This window comes from Enhydra lutris, unplaced genomic scaffold (genome assembly GCF_002288905.1).
Source record: "Enhydra lutris kenyoni isolate GAN:26980312 unplaced genomic scaffold, ASM228890v2 scaffoldscaffold51, whole genome shotgun sequence".
NCBI classification, from domain to species: domain Eukaryota; kingdom Metazoa; phylum Chordata; class Mammalia; order Carnivora; family Mustelidae; genus Enhydra; species Enhydra lutris.
In genome coordinates this window covers 13,561,177-13,584,243 of record NW_019154135.1, presented here as the reverse complement: position 1 = coordinate 13,584,243, position 23,067 = coordinate 13,561,177, and the positions used below count along the sequence as shown (strand labels likewise).

Below are 23,067 nucleotides of genomic sequence, written 5' to 3'. Positions count from 1 at the left end.
CGACGCTCCTCGCGGAGTCCGCGGCCTCTGCCCACGCTGCGCCTCCACACTCATCCAGCCTACCACCGCCCCGCCCGGCCGGCCGCGCTCTGCAAGCGCAGCACATGGGGAGGGCGCAGACAGCGGTGGCCTCCCGCCAGCCCCTCTCTCCCCGCAGGCTCAGCGAGGCCCAGGAGGAGCCGGCCTTCCTGAGGCTCGGGCAACAGGCTCACCGGCATCTCAGGCTGGACCCAGGACGAGCGCGGGGCGCCCGGCGGAGACCAGCAGCTCAGGACGGGCCTCAGCGGCCTGACAAAGACCCGGGCACACCTGCCTTCTCAAAGGCCCTCCGGCACCGCAGACTGCTGGAAGCCAACTGCAGAAACGCTGGGAAGCGGCCCCTGGGCTTCTACGGAACCTTCCGCTCTGCCCACTCCCTTCACCCCCAACCGCACGCGCAGCCTCCCGCGTCTCCCGTCCCTCCACTGGGGTCGTCCCGCAAGGTGCTGCCCTCCACGGTCAGCTCTTCCTCCCCTCACACCACTCTGGCTCCTCATCTCCTCTACACCCTGTCCTGCGCTTCCAACAGCGCCAGCGCGGGGACTTCTGTCTGCAGTTCGGACTTGTCTAAAACTAAGCTTCTCGCCCTCAACGCAGGGCCAGTTCAGCGACCGCACTGTCCTTACTCCCGTCACCCGGGTTTGCAACCACAGACCATCTCCCACTCACCCTCCCTGTCTGAGGCGCGCAAACGGGTCTACCCTACACTGCGACCACATCACCGTCAAACAAGGGCAAAAACCAACCTTCCGCCCCGTGGGATTAAACAGAGGAACAGCTAAGACGGCAAGGGCTGCCCCCCAGGTGCTCAGCAAACACCCTTCCTGCAAGCCTCGGAGGCTCTCCCACCCTGCAGTGGACCGAGTAAGAGCGCGGAAGGAGCCGGAAGGCGACCGCGAGGCCCCGGGGCCAGCTCCAGGAGGAGTGCGGTGAGATCACCTGAGCCCGCTGGACAGACACCTCGGCGGCCACCCTCACCGGACCGCGGCTCTTCCACCCGCACCTCCCTCAAAGCCTTTGAGAAGCCATCCCGCAGCCTTCCCGCCACTCGGCTGGCGCTGGGCCGCTGGAGCACCAGGACGGAGGGGCCTTTCTGGCGGGCCCCGCGACACCCAGCTTCTGCTCTCCACACGCGCACCGCGGAGCAGGAGAGCCGGCCGCGCGCGGCTTGGGGACTCCAGGAGCACCATCTGCCAGCGCCCCGCAAACCGCAAAGCGCCGCGGGAGCTGTGGGAGGCGCCGGCAGCAGCTCCCTCCTCTGCGGGGCCGCCGGCAGCTGCACCCCGCCTGCCCCGCAAGACGGTCCTCTGACTTCCGAACCGCCGCCTGCCCCGTTCCCGGCAAGGGCTCTGGCCCCGGGCGGCCCCACACGGCTCTGTCACCGCCCGGACGGCGGCGAGCGCGTCCCAGTCAGAGCCCGGCCCCGGGCCCGGTGCTCGGCGGACGACACAAGCTCGGTCGGTAACACCTGCTCCCGCGCCAGCCCCGCCCCGGGCCCGGTGCCCAGCGCGGAGGCGACCCGGGCCCGCGCGGCAGCCGGACCCCCGGCCTCCCCGCCCCGCGACCGCTCCCGCCCACACCCGACCCCAGCGCGCCGGGCGCTCGGCTCCCGCACGCAGCAACTCCCGCGCCCAGCGGCGTCCCGGCGAGATCGCGGACGCGGGGGGCGGGGCCGGGGAAGCGCCCGAGGGGAACCGAGGCCGGGAGCGGGGGGGGGGGCTCCCCCCTCCAGGCCGCCCGCGGCGCGCTACCTGCAGCACCAGGGCCTGCGCCGCGCCGGGCGGGAAGCCCATGCGGTCGGACGGGTGGCGCAGCAGCCGGTAGAAGTCGGTCTTGCGGTAGAGGAAGCCGAAGAGCACGCGCAGGAAGTCCTGGACGTTGCCCACGTGCTGCAGGATGCCCAGCAGGGCCTGGTCGTACAGCTCGGCCGCCCCGGGCTCCATGGCGTCGCCGGCCGCGGAGACTCTGCTCACTGCGGGCGCGGCCCGGACGCCGGCCCACGGCCACTTCCGGCACGCTGCGGTAACGGCTCCGCCGCCGGCGCCACTTCCGGTCCGCGCCCGCCCGGCCCCCAGCTCGTCGGGCCCGGCCGCGGCGCACCAGGCGTCCCCGCCGAGAGCCCCGCCCCCGCCGCCCGGCCGGCCTTCCGGGGCAGCCTCGCGGAGAACCATACGCGAGCCCCGAAGTGGCTCCTAGGCGCGAGAAGGCCCGGAATGGCGGGACCGAGAGCGCCTAGCGGCCATGCTGCAAACGGGCGGAAGGGGTGTGGCTCGGGCCGCGTCACGTGAGACCGGTGTTGTCACGTGGTGGGAGGGGCACCGCCCCTCTCCGGGGAGAGAGCGGGTCCCGGGCGGTCCGAGTCCCCGCCGCGCGCGTGTGGCGTTAGAAGCGCCAGGAGTGAGCGCGTGGAGACGAGCGTACGCGAGTGCCCCGTGGAGGGAGCTCGGAGCGGCGCGCACACTGCCGTGCCCTCGTCGTGCGATACCCGTACGCACGCTGTGTGGCGCGCCCTCGGGGGCGCGTCGTCTGCGCCGGACCCCGAGTCCTCGGTACGCCCGAGTGCGGCCTCGGCGAGCTCCGACCGCGACGCCGGTCAGACGCGGGACGAGCACCTGCCGGGGATGCCCTCCGACGGCCGAACCCTGCGGGAAGTAGCGCAGGGTAGGACTGGTTCCAGGAGCGTGAGCAGGAGCTGGGCATTTATGAGCGCTTTGAGAAACAGCGACATCGTCAGCTTGGGCGCAAAGCTGGCCGTGGCCCGCGGGAGGACGCGACCGTGGCCCGCCGCGGCCCGCGGGAGGACGCGACCGTGGCCCGCCGCGGCCCGCGGGAGGACGCGACCGTGACCCGCCGTGGCCCGCGGGAGGACGCGACCGTGGCTTAGCTACTCCTGCGGACAGAAACGCTTTGCATCTCCACTGTACTAAAATCTACAAATGAACGTGCATCTTCATATCCTGCGGGCTCTAATTAATTGCAAATACAGCCAGAACCAGGAGAATTGCCCTCGGGCAGTGATTCTGAAACTTCTCGGAGTCATTTACACTCTTAACATTTATTGAAGACCCCAAAGACCTTCTTTGTGTCTCATTATTATAGATAGGTACCACCTCAGATATTAAAACTGACAAATTTTAAATCTTTATTCGTTTTTAAATAACCACAAAAAGCACATGACATGCTAACATTTTTATGAAGGAATAATATTCTTCGAACAATTAGGATTACTGAGAAGTGTAGTATGGTTTTACATTTTCACAAATCCCTTTAATCTCAGGCTTCATCGAAGGCAACAAGATTCTCGGAACTTTTGCATTCACTGCATTGCAATATGTTGTTTTGATGGAAATACATGAAGAAATCGCATCTTACATAGATTGTAGTAGGAAAGGAAAGGAGCATTTTCTTTTCTTTTTTTTTAAGATCTTTTTTTTTTAATTTTATTTTTTATTTTTTTAAAGATTTTTATTTATTTATTTGACAGAGAGAGATCACAAGTAGGCAGAGAAGCAGGCAGAGAGAGAGGAAGGGAAGCAGGCTCCCTGCTGAGCAGCGAGCCTGATGCGGGACTCGATCCCAGGACCCTGGGATCATGACCTGAGCCGAAGGCAGCGGCTTAACCCACTGAGCCACCCAGGCGCCCGGAAAGGAGCATTTTCATTGTCTTTTCAAATAAAAGCATTTTTTGAAATCAAAATTGCACAGGGGTAGTTTCTTAACAGTGGTAATATGGAATCTGAAACACCAATGTTTGCTAATTGTCACATTAACACCCATCGGTCTGTCCTGAACCTTGACTGGATCTCTTACAGGCATGATTTCCTAACACCAGGTCAGAATGCAGACTGTCGCATCACAGATGTATGAAGCACACTCAACTGACAAGGCTGGGAGAAAAAGATGCTGACCTAAGTACCTCTGGAAATGAGCGAAGTCTCAGGCTAAAGGCCAAGGGAGCTAAAAAGAGACTCTTCACCCTAAAGTTGTTTCCCAGGGGGGTGTAGGCTGTCATCTCTAAAAACATGACCCATGTACAGCGGAGGTGAACAATGAAGCAGATTGTGCGTGTGGTGGACTGAGGCTTCTCACTGCTGGCGTGGGAGCTCACGGAGAAGCCAGGAGGAGGCTAGAATGATTTATGTGACGGTGAATTAGAGCTGGAGGCATTAGCATGAACCAAGTTTAGCTTTGTCTAGCTACAGATGGCTGCAGGTAGAAATATTTATAGAAATGGGCACATACATGTGTCAGTTTACACACACATATTTCATTGCTCTCTCGACTGAGCAACAATGAGCAACAATGCCCCAGCAGCAAAGTGCACACAGAGCACCAGATCCTGGGTTCGAATCCCATCTCCAACCAAAGGGCCAAGACTCCCTGGAGAAATGGCTGATTCTGGGACTGGGACAGAAAGTATACGAGCTGAACCTGGACCAACTTGCTAGTCGCGCCAGGCAGCAAGGAAAAAGGGAAAACCATCCATGATGGGGTTATGGCAAAGGGACGTAGGAGCCCACAGAGAGACCCCCCCCCCAAAATGAATACCCGTGAGTCCACACAGTATATATCACACTGAACGATACACCTATGGGAGGAAACAGACAATGTTCCTGTCAGGAAGAATTCCAAATAGTTTATGTAAGTACTCTGCTCTCCGGGGCATGGACCATAACACCCCTCTCCCTGAGTGTAGGCTGTGCACAGCGACTTCCCTCCAAATAGCACCATAAAACCAGCATGGAAGGGGGAAGGGTAACTGTACCGAGATGCCTGACGGACACGACCTCGGCCAGGTGACGAGAGTCAATGCCAGCAGTGGGAAGGCACAGGGATACCAGGCACCCTTCATATGATCTGCTGAGAAGGGCACGCCACCTCTGTGGTCTCTCAGCCAAAGACTATAACTTCAGTCTAATTAGGAGAAAAACGCCAGACAAGCCCCGTTTGAGGGACATTCTACCAAACTCCTGACCAGTGCTCCTTAATGGTCAAGGTCATCACAAACAAGGAAAGTCTGACAAACTGTCACAGCCAAGAGCCTAAGTAGACATAACAAGTAAATGTCATGTGCTGTCCTGCGTGGGATCCTGGGGCAGAAAGAGGGACACCAGGTAGGCTTAGCCGTTATTAATACTGGTTTATGAATTGTGCACTGATAAAGGTACTACACTAATATGATATATTAATAAGGTAAAATGGGTGTGAGACCTATAGGAACTCTCTGTACTATCTTTGCAATTTTTCTGTAAATCGAAAACTATTTTAAAAATTTTAAGTTTGCGGGGTGCCTGGGTGGCTCAGTGGGCCTCTTAAAGCCTCTGCCTTCGGCTCAGGTCATGATCTCAGGGTCCTGGGATCGAGCCCCGCATCGGGCTCTCTGCTCAGCCGGGAGCCTGCTTCTTCCTCTCTCTCTCTGTCTGCCTCTCTGCCTACTTGTGATCTCTGTCTGTCAAATAAATAAATAAAATCTTTTTTAAAAAATTTTAAGTTTGCTTTCAAAAACTGTATTTTAAAAAATGATAATCAGGGGTGCCTGGGTGGCTCAGTGGGTTAAGCCTCTGCCTTCGGTTCAGGTCCTGGTCTCGGGGTCCTGGGATCGAGCCCCGCATCAGGCTCTCTGCTCAGCGGGGAGCCTGCTTCTCTCTCTGTCTCTGCCTGCCTCTCTGCCTACTTGTGATCTCTGTCAAATAAATAAATTAAATCTTTTTAAAAAATGATAATCATCCATAATCCTACCCTTCCCCACCAAGAGCAAGTGGGATGTGCTGCGTTGGTGTGGGTCCAGGGAGGGAGGCTCCCTTATCCGCTGCTGGTGGGAGTGTGAAGAGAGCAGCCGCTCTGGGCACGTTTCAGCTGTACCTGTTCCTTAGCTCGCCAACACCGCCTCCAGGTAGCCCTCCCGTGTATGCACAAGGAGACGTACAAATCCATGCTCAGCCTCATAGAGGTTCCTGCTCTGTACCTGAAATCCCACAGGTGCAATGAATTTCAGGATTTAGGTTTCTAGAAAAGTAACATGATGCTCACCTTGCCTTAGGTATTACCCCGCATCAGGGCCTGTGGCTATACACAGCGGAACCAGGCTCGCCGTGTACCCGATACCTGACCACGCCTGTCAAGGACGCCAAAGGGTATAACACCCCATTCGTGAAGAGTATAAATAGACACACCTTGTCTGGTCAGTTTTTGTCACCAAATGAGTTTGCCCCACACTTACAAAAGAGAAGGAAGATAAACTAGATTTCCAGAGACTTGGGGATTTGGGAATTCCGCATAAGCGATTATGGAGCTGGAGTGGAAAAGTAATTGGGAGCAATGTGCCCACCAGCAAGGGGACGGGATGAAACCACTGCATTGGTTCACACAGGGGAACCCAGTGGGGCCACTGCCAGGAGGACTGGGCAGGTCTACACGGCCCCGTGAATAGATCTAACGTGTGTAGCCTGCGAAACTCGCGAAAGCGGATGTCAAGCATGATTCCATTTACGAAACATTTTTAAACCTGAGATAATACTATATATTGTTTACATATAGATACGTGGAATTAAAGTTTCAAAACTTGCACGAAGAAGACACACGCCGAGTTGGAGAGACAGAAACAGGTCACACCCACGCTGCCACATGCCGACTTCAGCTTAATCATGTCCTTACCAGTCCGACCTGATGGCCAGAGGAGGTCCCACTACAGGCACCCCCGTGGGGACAGCCTCTCCCAGACCTGAGTGGGAGGACCTGTCGGGGACCCCTATCAGGGAACCCGCATGGCCCTGGGGTCATCAGAACTAGTGTCCACTGCGGGGCAGAGAGCTGTGAAGGCCACTCTTGGAGGAATGTTCGAAGCCGTAGTTGACGTAGGTGCTGCTGGAGGTGGATGTCGGGCCTGGGTGGCTCGGGCAGGAGGCCATCCTGACCCTGGTGGCCTCTTCCATCTGCTTCTGCTCCAGCACTAGAGCTGCGTTGACGTCAGGCCCTGCAGGGGAACAGCCACAGAGGACCACGGTCAGGGGGGCCATGTGCTGAGCAGGAGGCTCCTCGCTGCCCTGAGTCGGTCAACGGGAGGAGGAACAGCTTCTCTTAGCAAGCAGGCCTTGCTGGGTACGGCCACAGGACGTTCCAGGAAGAAAGGAGACAGGGGTGCACAGGTAGGCGGGGATGTGCTCTGCGAGATAGAGCGATAGGATTGGTGCGGTCGCCTGCGTGGGAGGGGCCCTGCTGGGCTGGGAGTGCTGAGTGCAGGGGTCGGGGAGGCCCCGTTCGGTGCAGGGGGCGGGGCTGCTGTGTGGGAGGGGCCCTGCTGGGAAGGGACTGCAGGGCCGGGGGCGGGGCCGCTGGGTGGGCGGGGCCCTGCTGGGCTGGGACTGCGGGGGGGGGGGGGGGGGGGGGGGGGCGGGGAGGGTCTGCCCGGCGCGCAGGCGCCTGGGCGCTCACCCAGGTAGCTGAGGACCACTGGCAACAAGACCAGGCCGTGCAGCAGGCCCAGCACGGTGATGAGGAGGTTGAGGCGGAAGAAGAAGATCTGGATGAGCTGCGCCTTCGCCAGGCCCAGCACGAGGATGCCGGGCAGGTTGGTCATGGCCACGCCAGCGAACACCTGGGGGTCACAGGCAGGCGTGAGGCCAAGCAGGCGGCGGGGCGGAGGGGGGAATGGGAGGCGGTGGGCCCACTCACAGCGCTGCCCATGAAGACGGTGGCTTCCTTGGCCCTCTCCAGCCGGGTGGGCCGGGTGCTGACCGCAAAGGCGCGGGTGATGTGGGACACGAACTCCACGGAGATGCCCACCGCCTAGGGGCAGAGAGGGGCGTTAGGCGAGCGAGAGCCAGGGCGCGGGGTCTCTGGAAGGCAGCGGAGTGTCTGGCGAGGGCGAGTTACCGTGACCAGGTTGATAAGGGACACAGCGTTATAGCTGATGCCCCACAGGGCCATGAAGCCCACGGTGTCCACCAGGATCATGATGATGGAGAACAGGTTGAGGAAGCCCGAGCGCAGGTCCATGCCCAGCAGCAGGCAGCAGACGATGAAGGTGGGCAGCAGGCAGATGGCGAGCATGAAGAGGCCCTCGGGGACCACGTTCAGGTACTGCTCGTAGAACACGTTGGTGATCCTGTGGGCGGCGGGGCGCCGTCACCCCTGGGGCGCGTGGCTTCCCACGTGGGCTGCGCCCACCCCTCGCCCCTGCTCTCCCCCAGCTCCCCTCCGGGCCTCACGTGTAGGGGAAGACCTCGAAGGCCGGGTCGGTGCCGGGCACCTGCCGCAGGTAGGCGGTGATGTTGGCCGCCAGCGCGCGCGACGCCCTCAGAGCCTCCGTGTAATCCTGCGAGTTCCGCAGCGGCTTGTGGTAGGCCATGAACCGCGAGGCTGCGCCCGAAGGGGACAGGGGGCAGAGGAAGGGCAAAGTCAGAACCCGCTCGCTGCAGGCGCCCTCAGACCCCGGGGCACATCTGGGCGCAATCAGGGTTCGGAGGCCACCACAGTGGAACATTCCTCCATTGTGAGCAAGGGGCCCAGCCTGCCGGTTTCCGGCCACAGCCCGGCAGTCGGTCCTACTCCCCGGGGAGCCCCAAGCCCAACCTGCCTCTGCACAGTGCACTCGAAAGACGCCTCCCAGATAAACCCACATGCTGTGTTCTAGGGCTTCAAAACGTGCCTTGGGTTTTTCAGACTAAGTCAATTACTTTTCCAGCGTGCATCCTCCCAGAGGGAAGATCCAGAAGGGGAGACAGAAAGGGGGGAGCCGTTCCGCTGACAGGGTGAGGGCAGGCCGTGCAATGGTCATCCATTTAGCCCGCTGCCCACATCGGTGGTGGTTCGTGCGTGTGAGTGAGGGGTGTGGCTGACCCCCCCCCCCCCAGCACGCGAGGAGTCCCGGAATATCCCGCTGACTGAGGATTTGGGGGAGGGGAGAGGGGAACAGGGCACACAGGGGTGAAGTCAGAGAACGGGGAGCCAGGTACCACAGCCTCTGAGGACAGGGCCAGTGGAAGGCTCCCCAGGAAGGAGGAAGGGGAGACGATCCCAGATCGAGAGGCTCTTCCCAGGGGCTTGCGGTGACCCCTGAGGGCCGCTGCTTCTGGCCGTCCCCACCAAGTGAGGCCAGGCTTACCTAAAATCTGGCCATCGTGTCCCAAATGCACGGAGGTGTTATACGCTGCCAGTCCCCTGCAAGGCCGGAGCAAGGGCTTCATCAGGGACCTGACCACCCTCGAGGGCCAGCTGTGCTCCCCACCCCGGGCTTACCCTTTGGGACATTTGACGTTCGGGGGGTCACTCAGGAACCAGGGAAGGTACTTCTGGAACTGCTCCTCCGAGGGCCGCACAGGGCCGAGCGTCAGGCTCATGCAGTTCTTCAAGCAGGCCAAGGAGTCTGCAAAGACGGGGGGACTCTGGGCAGCGGCCCCCCAGCCCAGGCCGGGCGGCCCCCCGTTCCCATGCAGGTCCCCGGACACTGCCGCCACCGAAACACACAACGCACATGTAACAGGTGTGCTCTGGCGGAGGAGGGGCTCCCCTCTCGGTCACAGAAGCTGCCTGCAAGTCTAGCAGGTGGGAGAGCCAAGCGGGGGGCAGAGAAATGACCCCCCGCGGTCTCCCCTCTCCGCCGACAGATGAGACTCCTCTAAGGCCAAGGCCTCATGCTAGGTGCGGCTCTCCCTCCCACCCGCGTGACCGCAGCTCGGGGTGCGCTCACCCCCGCACGTGCCCTGACTGACCCTGAGAGAGTGCGGGAGGGGCAAAAAGGGCCTAGCCATGCTCCTTCCCTTGCCGCAGCTTCCTAAGCGCTGGAAGGCCGGGCGCCCCCAGAGACCCTGTACTCACTGACAGTCGAGGGGCAGAATTCGCCTTTATTAGGGCCATAGATGTAGAGGCGGCAGCAGGGGGACGGGGTCAGCCAGTCGATGAAGTCATCCACCCAGGAGGAGGCGGGGATGGCCAGGTATGACCTGAGGGCCAGGGGAGAGGACGCTGAGTGGGGGCAGGACCTGGCAGGCAGGCAGTGAGTCCTTCCTGCAGTGCCCCCCACCCCCGCAGGCATGGAGCAGCGGGAGGACAACTGCGTGGGGTCAAGGAGTCTGGAAGCGGGGCGGGGGGCACCGACAGGGCTCGGCCGGGGCACTCACTCCTCGGGGAACTCGGAGGCATATTGTATCTTCTGGGTTAAGGAGTAGCTGTCACATCCCGCGCTGGAGCAAATGGCGTTCATACCCGCTTCGCTGGAGAAGTTGTAGCCCCCTGTGGTGACAAAGTAGACTGGGGCCCCCACCTCGAAGTAGCGGTTCAGGCTGAAGAAGTAGTCCAGCAGGTATGAGTCCTGGAACAGAAGACAGTCCCGGGGCTGGGGCCTGACTCACCCGCAGGGGCTAATGGAGGCACACGCACACTCACGGAGGCTCACACTCATGGAGGCGCCTACACACTCACGGAGGCGCACACTCATGGGAGCACATACACACGGAGGCACGTATAGAGGTACATACACACTCACAGACACACATACACACACACTCATGAGATACACATTCACGGAGGTACATACACTGTCACAGAGGCACACACTCACAGAAGACATGCAAGAGGTACTTTGTAACAGACACTTGTGAGAGGTACCCGCACAGACGCCCGCGCCCACACAGACCCGCGCCCGCAGATGCCCGCGCCCACAGAAGTACACTCGCAGTCACCTCGCAGAGGGGTTCGGTCGGAACTGTACCCACAGAGTACACACTCAAAGGTAGTCACATCCCTGCGTGATCACAGGGACACACGCAGAGCACACCCACATAGGTGTAGGCACAGAAGCACACGTGAGCACACTCTGACACACCCACACTCAGGTCCTGCTGCCCCTTCCCATTATCTCCTTTCTACCACAGCTACAATCTAATGAGCTGCTCTGTGACCGTAGCCCACATGCGTGTGTACCTGTGAATGTCTGCCTGCACACCTGCAAGGCCATGTGTCAGGTAGCTGCCTGATCTATTCCCTTCCCCTGAGTGGTGTCAGAGAAGATGGCATAGAAGGTACCAGGCATCTGTCCCCTGACCTGGGCAGCCCTGCGCAGGCAGCACCTGTCTGATAGAGCTTGGAGCTCTGGGGTCTGCTGAGGGCTCGCAGCTCCCTGGAGGAGGCCAGGAAGCTGAATCGTAATCGATGCCAGCGGCCTTCAGCTCTCAGCATGGTAGTGGCCAGCCGGCCACGTGCAGGCACTTTGCACACAGCTTGCGGGGTCCAGTGTGGGACATGAGGACCCCGGCCCCCAAAGATCACGGATTTGCATTCTGACCACTGGCCGCTGCTCTGACCTCAGTGGTGCAGAGTCAGGCTGCTGCTGTCAGCTCCCCTTCTCGAGCTGGCGCGATTGTCGAGGTGTCTAAGTGACTAGTGACGGGTTTATTAAGTTGCCTCTTCATGTTTTCCCTTTTCTCCCTTTTGGCAGCCAGACATATAAGGAATGGGACAGTCAAAGGCAATCACAAATACAAGTGAAGTCACCACACTTTACCCGGGCAAGGCTTGTGCTCAGAAAAGATCTGATAAGACTTTAATTTTACAGCTCAGGCTAATCTCCAGGACAGAGACACCGGCAACAATCACATTTTTTTAAAGCAAGCCCCCAGGGAATGGGGAGAATCTGATCTTTAGAGTTAGCAGACGGTAAGACTCAACTGTCCATTTCTCAACAACCGTCACAGACACACAGTCAATCAGGGAAGTATGGCCCGTACCTAGGAACCAGCACTCATCAACAGGTGATCTCAAGAAAGAGCAGATGGCAGATGCATCAGACAGACACTTCAAACTCCTGACTTAGGGATGCTCAGAGAGCAGCCGGACAAAGTGTGAGCACACGGGAGCACTTAACCAACAGAAAACATGAAATAGAACCCAGAAAGGAATTTCGGAGCTGGAAAGTATGAGGATTACGTGAAAAATCCTGGTCATAGATTATATGATCTTATGTACGTGAAACTCTAAAATTCCACTCCAAACCCCTTAAAACTAATAAATAAATCCAGCAAGCTTGCAAGTTACGGGATTGACGCACAAAAAAAATCAGTCACATCTCTCTACACGAGCACTGACTAGCCCAAACGGAACTAGGGAAAGCCTAATTATAATAGCATGAAAAGAATAAAGTACTTAGGAATTAATGGTCACGCAAGGGGTGAACGGCTACACACTGACAGCCACACAGCATCGCTGAAAGGAACTAAAGGACACACCAGTGGGAAGATATTTGCATCCGTGGGCTGGAAAACTGACTATTGTTCAGGCCGCTAGAGAGTCTCCACATTCAGCGCAATCGGTCCAGAACCCAATGACCTTTCTTACAGAAACAGAAAAATCCACCCTAAAATTCACAAGGGACTCCAAATAGCACAGACAGTCTTTAAAAGAACAAAGTTGGAGGACTCGGGGCGCCTGGGTGACTCAGTCAGTTGGGAGTCCAACTCTTGATTTTGGCCCAGGTCATGGGATCCGGCCCTCATTAGACTCCACACTCAACAGGCAGTCTGCGTGGGATTCTCTCTCCCTCTGCCCCTCCCCATGCTCGCTTGCTCTCCCTCAATAAATAAATCTTTAAAAACAATGTTGGAGTGCTCACATCTCCTGGTTTCAAAACTTGCCACAAAAATACAGTAATCAAATCAGTGAGGTGCTGGCACGGAGACAGACACACAGACCAACCGAATGGAGGAGTGAGCCCAGACACAAACCTTGGCATATATGGTGACATGGAATTTGACAAAGGAGTGAAGGCCATTCAGTGGGGAAAAGGAGTCTCTTCAGCAGATGGTGCTGGGACAATGGGGCATCCACACACAAAAGAATGAAGTTGGACCTTCAAAAATATACACAACTATAGCAGCCACGTCCACAAGTGCCAAACTGGAAAGAGCCCAAATGTCCATCGACAGATGAAAGGATAAAGAAGATGTGGTCTATACACACAGTGGAATATTACTCAGCCATCAAAAAGAATGAAATCCTACCACTTGCAATGACATGGATGGAACTAGAAGGTATTATGCTAAATGAAATAAGTCGGAGAAAGACAATTACCATATGATCTGACTCCTGGATTATAAGATACAAAACAGAGGATCACAGGGGAAGGGAGGGAAGAATAAAACAAGATGAGATCAGAGAAGGGGGCAAACCATAAGAGACTCTTAACTCTAGGAAACAGACTGGGGGTTGCTGGAGAGGAGGTGGGTGGGGGGAAGTGGTAACGGTGATGGGCCTTAAGGAGGGCACGTGATGTGATGAGCACTGGGTGTCATATGTGACTGATGAGTCACTCACCTCTACCTCTGAAACTAGTAATATACTGCATGTTAACCAAATTTGAACTTAAATTTTAAAAAATAATATATACATTATACATATGTATGTAATTACATATAATTTTGGTTATATGCTATTAAACAATTATCAAAATATCTGTATCTCTTTACAAATTTTATACAAAGATTTATACTCTTTCTAATGTGTTATCTCTTTTATATAAGGACATTTTCTTCTGTGATTAGCTTTTACTAATGTAAAACTTGCTTTGATTTCTGTGTGCCTCATCCTAGTCAGATAATAAAGTGACTATGCAATCTATAAGAAAAACAATTATATAAGGAAGTGTTTGTGACACAGGTATGATAATTTTTTACATTAAAAAAGTAATCACACGGGACGCCTGGGTGGCTCAGTTGGTTAAGCAGCTGCCTTCGGCTCAGGTCATGATCCCAGCGTCCTGGGATCGAGTCCCACATCGGGCTCCTTGCTTGGCAGGGAGCCTGCTTCTCCCTCTGCCTCTGCCTGCCATTCTGTCTGCCTGTGCTCGCTCTCTCTCCTTCTCTCTCTCTGATAAATAAATAAAATCTTAAAAAAAATAAAAATAAAAAAATAAAAAAAGTAATCACAATAAAAAATTATACACAACTTTAGGACACCTAAGTGGCTTGGTCAGTTGAGCGTCTGACTCTTGACCTCAGCTCAGGTCTTGATCTCAGAGTTATGAGTTCAAGTCCCATATTGGGTTCCACACTGGGTGTGGAGCATACTTTAAAAAAAAAAAAAGGAAAAAATATACATAAATTATGTACAAAAATTAACTCAAAATGGATCCAACACTTAAGAGTTGAATTTTTAATACCCTTAGCAGAAACATAGGAGAAAAGCTTCAAGATCCTGGATTTGGTGATTATTGCTTAAATGACACCAAAAGCCCAGTGAACAAACAGAAAAATAGGCAAATTGTACTTTATGAAAATGAAAAACTTTTTTAAGGTTTTATTTTTAAGTCATTGCTACACCCAGCATGGGGCCTGAACTCACGACCCTGAGATCAAGGGTCACAGGCTCCTCCAACTGAGCCAACCAGGCACCACGACAATTAAAAACTTTCATTCAGGGCACCTGGGTGGCTCAGTGGGTTAAGCCTCTGCCTTCGGCTCAGGTCATGGTCTCAGGGTCCTGGGATCAAGCCCCACATCGGGCTCTCTGCTCAGCAGGGAGCCTGCTTCCCCCTCTCTCTCTGCCTGCCTCTCTGCCTACTTGTGATCTCTCTCTCTCCGTCAAATAAAAAAATAAAATCTTAAAAAAAAAACTTTCATTCATCAGAGGACACTACAAATAGAGTAGAAAGGCAACAGATATGAATGAAGGAAACATCTGCAAACCATGTATCTGATAAGGGATTCTACCCAGAATATCTAGAGAACTCCCCAAATTCAACAAAGAAACAAAACAACAACAACAAAAAAAAAGGAAGCGGTTTCAAAAATGGGCAAAACACTTGAACAGACATTTCTCCAAAGAAGACACACAAATGGCCAATGAGCGCATGAAAAGGTGTCCAGCATCACTGATCATCAGGGAAAGCAGATCAAAACCTCACTGAGATACCCCTTCACACCAATTAGGACGGCTGCCATCAAAGCAGAAAAAGAAAAAAGCCAGAAACAGCAAGTGTTGGCATGGACGTGGAGACTTCGCGCCCCTGGAGCGCCATGGCGGGGGTGTAAAACAGAACAGCTGCGTGGGAAACAGTATGGCGGTCCTCGACAAATTAAAATTAGGATTATCATCCAATCCAGCGGTCCCACCTATGGGAACATATCCAGAAGAACGAGAAGCCCGTTCTGGAAGAGACAGCTCTGCACGCTTGTTCACGGCAGCGTCAGTCCCACCTGCTCGAACATGGAAGGAACCCGTGTCGTAGCAGACACACAATGGATAAACAAAATGTGGTGTGTGTGTGCACGTGAAAATCCCCAGCCTGGAAGAGGAAGGAGCCTCCAACCCGTTCCCGCATGGCTGACCCCGGAAGACGCCACGCTAAGTGGAAGGAGCCGCGCACAGAAGGACACGCTGTAGGGTTCTGGCTCTGGGAGGTGCTGGGAGGAGTCCAACCCACGCTGACTCAGCACCACCCGCCAAGCCCCTGCCCCCAGCCCTGTCCCTGACTCTCTTGAACCCCAGGGGAGTGAGGCCACCAAGCAGGCTTACCTTGGGCAGGGCCAGCTCCTGATCCAGCCCCACGCTGATGTGGCACATGAAGTAGAGCCCCACTCCAAACAGGCCCGTGAACAGCAGCAGCTGGGGGGAGGGGGATATTCTGGAGCTGGGCGGACGTGAATTCCAGCCGTCCCGGGCGTGAGCCCCACGGGGCCGGGGCAAGCCATCAACCCCTTCATGGGCGGCAGGACCAGGTGCCAGGCTGAGCAGACCCTCCCATCCCCCTGCCGCACCTCCCGCCCCGCTCACCACGACCCCGTGCGTGACCCGGTGCAGCAGCAGTGGGACATAGAACTTGCGGAAGAACCAGAGCAGGAGCCCCTCACTTTGGTCAGGCGGGGGCAGCTTCGGGGCGCCCACGCAGCAGCAGACATCCAACCGGGAGGCCTGGAAGGAGGCAGACCCTCGGGATGGTCCCAAAGCAGCCCCCGGAACTGCCTCCCTCCCGTGGAAGTGCCTCCCCAGGGGACGTCCCAGAGTGCTTTGTTGTTTGTTTTTCTGTCTTGATTAAACACCTCTAAACTTTGCACTGTCGCAGAAATGCTAGCTCCCTCATCTCATTTACGTTTTTTTACTCGACCTTTTGTACTTTGCAGGTTTGATTGTATTCCCCTAAACCACCTTTCCTCTGGGGCCCTGGGGGCTTCATGCCCACACAGCGCAGCACCTGTCCCTGCACCCAGCCCCTCTCTCTGAGCCTGCTCTGTGAAGGCATGAGGCTCCCCCACCCCCATCCCTGCAGAGATGAGCCCGGGCAGGTCCCTGGGTCCTGCACCACCCCTACCTCCTGCCTCCTGCTGTCCAGAGAAAGTAGGGCCACAAAGGCGGACACCTGGAGCAGGAAGTCGAGAACGATCGCAAAGCCGGAGGTCAGGGCGAAGGTTCTCACAGCTGGCATGGGGGTCAGGGCCCCTGGAGGGTGCAGGGGTGAGTCTCAGGGCAGGGTGTCTGCTCAGAGGAGCGCAGGGAAGGGGGCTGCCCACCCCCAGTGCCCCCAGCCCCCCTGGCCGCCCAGGCTCACCGAGAAAGAAGCAGATGGCCTCAGACAGGCTGCAGAGCAGCATACTGGGGGCCACTCTGCCCAGCGCGCGGCCGATGTGGGCCTCTCGCCGCTCCTCGGGCCTCCGAGGCAACCTCTGCATGGGGACATCAGGGCCAGTGTCCAGAGCCAGCCATGGGCAGGGAGCTGGCCTGTCTGTGCCCGTGCTCTGCCTGTCAGGAGCAGAGCCCACCAATGCTCTCTGCCTCATCCACTTATCAGGGTCTGGCCCAGACACATGCTTGGCACACTTTGGGACATCCATAGCCTGCTCGTTCCAGCACGCCCCTGGGTCCCTCAACGTCCGCCCACAGGAGAGGCAGATCAACTCGGACTGTCCATCCGTGGCATGCCACGGGGGAGGCCGTGCGGTGCCACGTGATGCCCCACAGAGGGCATGGCGGCCTGAGGGAGAGTAAGTGCAGGGGACACGTGCATCATGAAGATGACACGGAACCGTCTGCGGTCTATGTGCCCATGTTTGCCCACGCAAGAGCAGAGTCGGCCCGGCCCCGGGGGCTGCAGGAGCCCCCCGCCCTCTCACCTGGTACTCCAGAACGAAGATGAAGATGTTGTCGGCCCCCACGGCCAGCACCAGGAAAGGCACGACCTGAAGGATCACCAGGGAGGAGGGCACCCCCAAGTAGGAGAAGAAGCCCATGGCCGCCGTGACTGCTCCCAGCACCACCGCCACCCCGCCCAGGCCCAGCGTCACCTTGGAGTCCACCTGCAAGGGAACCAGGCTCAGCTCCGGGCTGCCTCGCGTGGTGGGGTGTTCTAAGGGTCAGCTCTGCATCTGCTCTGGGGGCCGTCCAAGAGCAGCGCACCTCCAAGAAGCGTTACCCCTTGGGGAGCCCCTGTGGGGAAGGTTCTGGATATCCTGACAAGCCGAGCCACCCCACCCTGCCCTCCCACCCACCCCAAAGTCTCACCAGCACTCGCCGCCAGCTGGAGTAGCTGCCCAGAGCCAGGGAGATATACAAGAAGATGATGATGTAGCTGACCCCAAAGATGGGCAGGTCCTGGGCCGTGGTGCGGTTGATCTCGTCCTCCAGGGAGCGCTGTGGACACACCCCGCCAGCCCCGCTTACCCAGGGGCTCCCTGAGCCCCAGCAGGGCTGCGGTCCCGGCCTCCCAGATGAGCGAGCCCAGGGCTGTTCAGGAGGGGAGGAACCCACCCGAGCCCCGCCCCGGGTCCCCTGCCCACAGAGCCAGGGACTCTGAAACCTACCTCCGCCATGAATGTGACCTGGATCCTGCCAGCTGTCTGCCGCTGGAAGGCTTTCATCTCCTCTAAGAAGGCCGCCTCCCAGAGCTTAACCTGGGCCAGCCGGGGGTCCCCAGGTTCATAGTTGTTGAGGGAGAAGGTCATGATCAGGGCCTCCGCCTCAGAGTAGTCCTTCCCTGGGATGCGAAATGCTCAGCTACCCTCCTTCCTCACCTCTGCTCCCCTCCTCACCCAGCCTCCTCTCCCTCACGCCAGCCCATCCCTGTCTCCCCTCCCCCTCCAGCCTCACACACTGCTCCCCTCCCTATCCAAGTCATGGTCTAACCTCTCCACCTGACCTCCCTCTCTCAGCCAAGGACCAGACCTGTGAACCCAGGCACGGACCAGAGGACCTGAGGGAGCGGGGGGAAGCTGAAGGAGGTGGCAGGTCCTCGGTCCCTCCAGCCCCTGCTAGGACCGGCCACCCCCAAGCAGCAAGAGCCCATCACTATTCCCTCCCACCACTGCCCCTGCCCCATACGGCCCCCTCGCTGGCCTCCCCCGGGGCCACCTGGCTTACCTTTGTAGCCTCCCACAGCAAGGAAGGGGAAGACCGGACCTCCATAGTCAGCCATGCAGCTCAGGGCCAGGGCTGTGCCGTCCTTGAAGGTGAGTGGGGCACTGGGGGCAGAAGGAAGGAACTTTCCTGACCCCATGGCCAGAACCGTTTCTCCCAGTAAGATTTCATGCGACCCAACTCACAGGGGACCCTCTCCCCGCACAGCTGCCCAAGGCTCTGGGCTAAGGGCTGCACCCAGACAAGGTGGGTGGGCCTCACACACACAGCCCCCGGGGGACACCGGGACTTCGCTCCTGGGGTCAGCACACCTAGCTGCTCGGGCCTCGCACCGCTCAGCCTCCTCCCTCGCCAGCCTGGAGCCCTCCAGGCCCGAGTTCGGATCCTTCTTTCTGTGGACAGGTGAGCAGCCCGGGGCCTCGGGCACGTCTCTACTGAGCCTTCCTGCAAATACATCCTGGGCACGGGGATGAAGCGTTCTTTGTGAGTACGTCCGTCGCCAGCTGTCCTGGGCATGCTGGCTGCCCGGGACGTGGAGAGGCTCATGACACCCTGGGCCTGTTTTCCTGTCTCTGGGTTAGGCATCATCAGCCACCGGAGAGCTTCTGTGAGCTTCCAAAATCAAAATCAAGCCGGCGTGAGCTTTGGACCCGGGGCCAGAGCTTCCTCCCCAGCCCGCTGGCCAGGGCCAAGCACAGACTCTGGGAAGCGGCCCAGAGCGTGGGCTTCCCCGAGGGGCAGGGCCCTGGGTCTCCCTCCCCTAATCCAGTGGTTCTCAGTGTCGCGTCAGGGCCCAGGGTCTGCAAGGCCAGAACTATTCTTATAACCGCTAAGATGCTGTTTGCCATCCCCCTCATTTGACCTCAATATAAGGGGTACAGACGGTTCACCAACACGGCTTCAGGCTCCGTGTTGCAACCGACAGCTAGGACAAAGCCCTGTTGACTCCGGTGCAGAGGCAAAGCTAACCCAAGCCCGTGGAAGGCTGTTGCAGCCTCCCTCCCTTGTCCGGTGCATAGGGGTGAGGCCGTGCATTCTCACTGGGCTCCAGACCAGGGCCCGGCTGGACTCTATCTAGCGAGACACTGTGCCACTCTGTGGACTTGCGATGCTCTCGGCACTGTTGTTTGTAAAGAACTAACACAGATGTTTTCTTTTCTGTTCTGCTTTCTCATGTGGGAGAGGTCGGGGGACCTGGGTCTGTCCAGATGCTGGGGACCCCTGTCCACTGCAGCCTCAGACAGCCTCGGCCACTGCCTGCCCACGCGCCGCCCTCCAGGCTGGGGTGGCCGGAGCCTTCGCTCCCAGCCCCAAGGCCTAGCAACCTCCTTAGCTTCCTGGTTTGCCCCGCGGCAGAGAGGAGGCAGCTGGCCCTGAGCCCCAGAAGCGCCAGGCTGTGTGACCGTCTCCTGCCCAGGGGACACCCAGCCCAGGCGTGCAGAACCTGAGCTGAGCCCCAGCCCCTGCCCTGGCCCAAGGGCACCTCGCGGGGGACCCTGCTGGCCTCCGGGGCCTGTGCGGAAGCCCACGCACGCGTGGGGCCGTCACATCACTCTGTAACACACAAAACAAGGACGTGCGAGGATGCCACTGCTCTGTCCGAGTGGAGTGGAAGCCGGGAGGCCCAGATGGCCCCGTGCAAATCTGCAACAGCCAGTGAGAGCCCACGGAGAGAGCGGGCCCTTGGGGGAGACGTGGAGAGAAAGGGGGTGGTCTGGGTCTAGGTCTGAGACCCAGACACGGAGCCACCTGGGAGTCCAGTGGCCGCGAGGCCCCGGCGCACACAGCAGCCCCGGCTGGGGCGGGCTGCGGGGGACTCACTTGACGCAGTAGAGGAAGTGGTCCCTCCAGTCCACCTGGGAGGTCTGCCCCGTGAGCGTCTGGTTGGCTGTGAGCAGCAGGCGCGAGCGATTGCTCTGGAAATACTGCAGGATGCTGTTGACACAGCAGTCGGAGAGACGGGTGCTGTGCGGGTTGAGGGGCGCGAAGCAGACGTCCTGCAGCGAGATGTTGCGCTTCTCGGTGGGTGACCACACCTGCAGGTGCCGCAGCCTCTCCTGCAGCTCCAGCAGCTCCAGCAGGAAGTCCAAGGCCAGGATCCCGCTGAAGTTCTTGGGCCCGAGCAGCAGGGAGTCGTAGTGGTAGCCGGGCTCCCCGGGGGCTGTCAGGATCACCTGGTTGGTCCGGAAGAAGGGGCCGAAATGCTGGTCGTGGAAGGCCTTCTCGCTGCGGGCTTGGCTGCTGGGGGCCGACCACAGCTCCACGGGGTCCGTGGTCAGCTGCACAAAGGCCAGGCCCCCCGACAAGGCCACCACCACAGCGATGGACAGGAGGAGGACAGTCAGTGGCCACGAGGCAACCCACGTGCCCCAGGCCTGGAAGCACCGGCTAAGGACAGTGTGGGTAGAGAGGCTGAGTCTGTCGGACAGGCTTGCGCCTGCCTTGGGGTCCGGTGTCTTGTCCCGGCGGTGGGACGCGGCCAGGCGAGTTGCCACAAGGAAGGCGGTGAGCAGGACAAGCGCAGAGCAGAGGAGGATGACGAGGACTAGCCCGCCCGCCATCTGGCCCAGGTAGAAGGTGGCGTCCAGGGCCTGGGGCCGGGCGATGACAGGGCAGGATGCGGCACAGTCCTGGCAGGAGCAGGCGGCCGTGCCGTTGCCCTGGGACACGTTGCAGGGCTGGACCTCCCCGTTCAGAGGCTGTAATCCGCTGCCGGGGTCCTGGCCAGGCTCCAGCAGGTGGAAGGTGATGTCCACGGGAGCCAGGCCGTTCCCCGTGTCCCCCTGGAAGTTGAGCCAGCGCTGAGCGGTGCAGAGGGCGGAGCCGTACACGCCGCACATGGCGCCCACTGCCAGCGTGGCGGCCGCGGGGATGCGCACCCGGCTGCACGAGTCGTAGGTCCGCTGCGCAAAGTTCTGCTGGTAGAAAGCTTCGTAGGCCACCACGGCCGGGGGCCGGCCACCCCCACCCCCCACCACACGGGTCACGTTGATGAAGAGGCTCTGGTTGGGGCTGCAGGTGTTGAGGCAGTGCAGGTTCACGAAGTTGTCGGAGCAGGCGGGGCAGCGGGTGAGCAGGGCCTTGGTGACCGCCAGGCTGGCCTCGAGGGACACCAGCTGCTTGGAGGAGCAGCAGGCATACGTGGAGTTGGGCCCCGAGTAGAGGCGGGGGCAGATGCGCCGGAGGAGGTTCAGGTGGTTGCCGGTGACAAGCACGGCAGGCGTGTTGGACAGGCAGGACACATTGGACAGCGGGGCCAGGCCCCCGGACAGCTCCGGGTTCCTCCCACACTCTTCGTAGAAAGCGCAGTAGCCGGGCCGGTGGATGGGCGTGTGCGGCTTGCCCTGGGCCTACGGGCAGGACGATGTCAGCACGGGCCCCCCGCCGGGCAGCACCTCGGGAGGCTGGCGGGCAGCGGGGGCCGAAGGACCCGGAGCAGGGGCAGGCGTGGGGGGCACTGCTGAGAGACCCAGGGAGAGGTGGGGCCCCTCTCACAGTGTCTGGAGGACACCCCTGCCAGGCCACAGTGGTGGGGTCTCTGGAGAGGGAGGTGGCCGGACACACCTGCATTTCACAAGGTCATGGCGGAGGGCAAGGGGACAGGTGGGGAGAACGGGGTGGGCTGGGGGACCCCCGGAGGGTGCTGCGTGGTCCCACTGGGACACGGTGGCCCCTGACAGGTCGGGGGCTGAGACCAAGTGGCCTTGCCCTCGAGGCATGGTTGCTTCAAAGGTGGCTGCCGTCTGCCTGAGCCGCGGCCCGTACCCAGAGGCCTGGGGCCCCTCTTGGAGATTCTTGGGGCCCAAAGCCTTCGCCCGTCCTCCCAGATGTGCGAGTGACGGAGAAACTTGAGGCAAGCACCCCGGAACTACCCGGCCCCCAGATGCTAAATCCTCGTCAGGTGATCCCCCCGAGCCCACCCCACAGCACCCCGGGATGGGAACTTCCCTCAACCCTCTGCTCCCACCTCAGGCCAGGACATCCACACGTACCACAGATGGGAGGCACTCTGCCACCCCGGTCCCCAGGACCCCCACCCGCACCCCTCCTGGGGCTGCCTGGGATCCCTCATCCCTCCAGGCCCTCCTCACTGTGGCCACGCAGCCCCCAGCACATAGTCCCCTGGGGCCGCAGTGGCAGAGTGGCTGTGGCCGCCCACACCCGGACTCACCAAGTGCAGGAGCAGCGCCCACAGCAGCCAGCTCCTCGGGCCAGCCTCTGCCATCCCAGTGCGGGAAGAGGTCCCAGGGCAGTGGGGCTAGGCCACAGGGACAGCCGGGGACAGCCAAGGGCTGGCTCTTGGAGACCCACAGTGCTTGTCGAGGTAGCTCATGTACTGAAACTCGGGGTGCACAGTGAGGCGGGCTCCCCGTCAAGGACAGCCTGGCCTGACTTGGCTGGGACCAATGGGGCTGAGCCCCACACCTCCCACGGCTCCCCGCTGGTTAATGATCCACTTCTCCTCCCTCCTGCCCTTGTCCCCGTCTCTCCACAAGCCTCCCAGTGAGGTGCTGGGGTCTCCCTTGGGCCCACTTCCCAAAGCGAGAGTGGGCCATCCGAACCCCACTCAACACCTGCCCCTGGTTGTCCAGCCTCAGAGCCCCCCTCTACCCAGCCCCCTCTTGAGACCAAGCCAGCTGGGGCCAGGACACACCCTTGCACTGTCAGCCTTAGCAACAGTTGTTAATTAAT

General features: G+C 59.0%; 2 protein-coding genes across 2 annotated transcripts in view; both read right to left on the bottom strand.

The window, feature by feature from the left end:
* Window positions 1-2,116, bottom strand: part of LOC111157061 (NudC domain containing 3) — a 58,236-nt gene extending 56,120 nt beyond the window's left edge. The window contains exon 1 of the mRNA XM_022518278.1: window positions 1,791-2,116. Within this exon, the coding sequence (XP_022373986.1) occupies window positions 1,791-1,982 (192 nt within the window). The 5' untranslated portion in view covers window positions 1,983-2,116. The remainder of the gene's footprint in view (window positions 1-1,790) is intronic.
* Window positions 2,117-6,824: 4,708 nt separating this feature from the next.
* LOC111157060 (NPC1 like intracellular cholesterol transporter 1) lies at window positions 6,825-22,600 on the bottom strand. Its single transcript, XM_022518277.1, has 19 exons — window positions 22,547-22,600; window positions 20,197-21,725; window positions 18,379-18,479; window positions 17,823-17,995; window positions 17,524-17,652; window positions 17,136-17,318; window positions 16,574-16,688; window positions 16,337-16,464; window positions 15,802-15,939; window positions 15,544-15,633; window positions 10,158-10,348; window positions 9,856-9,980; window positions 9,277-9,403; window positions 9,143-9,198; window positions 8,247-8,397; window positions 7,912-8,143; window positions 7,711-7,824; window positions 7,471-7,633; window positions 6,825-7,012 (listed from the first exon to the last, which is right to left on the bottom strand). Exons 1-19 carry the CDS (start codon window positions 22,598-22,600, stop codon window positions 6,825-6,827), a joined length of 3,987 nt encoding a protein of 1,328 aa, XP_022373985.1.
* Window positions 22,601-23,067: the final 467 nt, after the last annotated feature.

What these genes read in the sequence shown, in the direction of transcription:
- LOC111157060 (XM_022518277.1), bottom strand. Translation starts at nt 22,600, where the DNA reads ATGGCAGAGGCTGGCCCGAGGAGCTGGCTGCTGTGGGCGCTGCTCCTG. An exon ending in GGGCGCTGCTCCTGCACTTG is followed by an intron (nt 21,726 to 22,546) that starts GTGAGTCCGGGT and finishes TCCTGCCCGTAG; the next exon opens with GCCCAGGGCAAGCCGCACAC. An exon ending in AACGTCAAATGTCCCAAAGG is followed by an intron (nt 9,199 to 9,276) that starts GTAAGCCCGGGG and finishes CCGGCCTTGCAG; the next exon opens with GGGACTGGCAGCGTATAACA.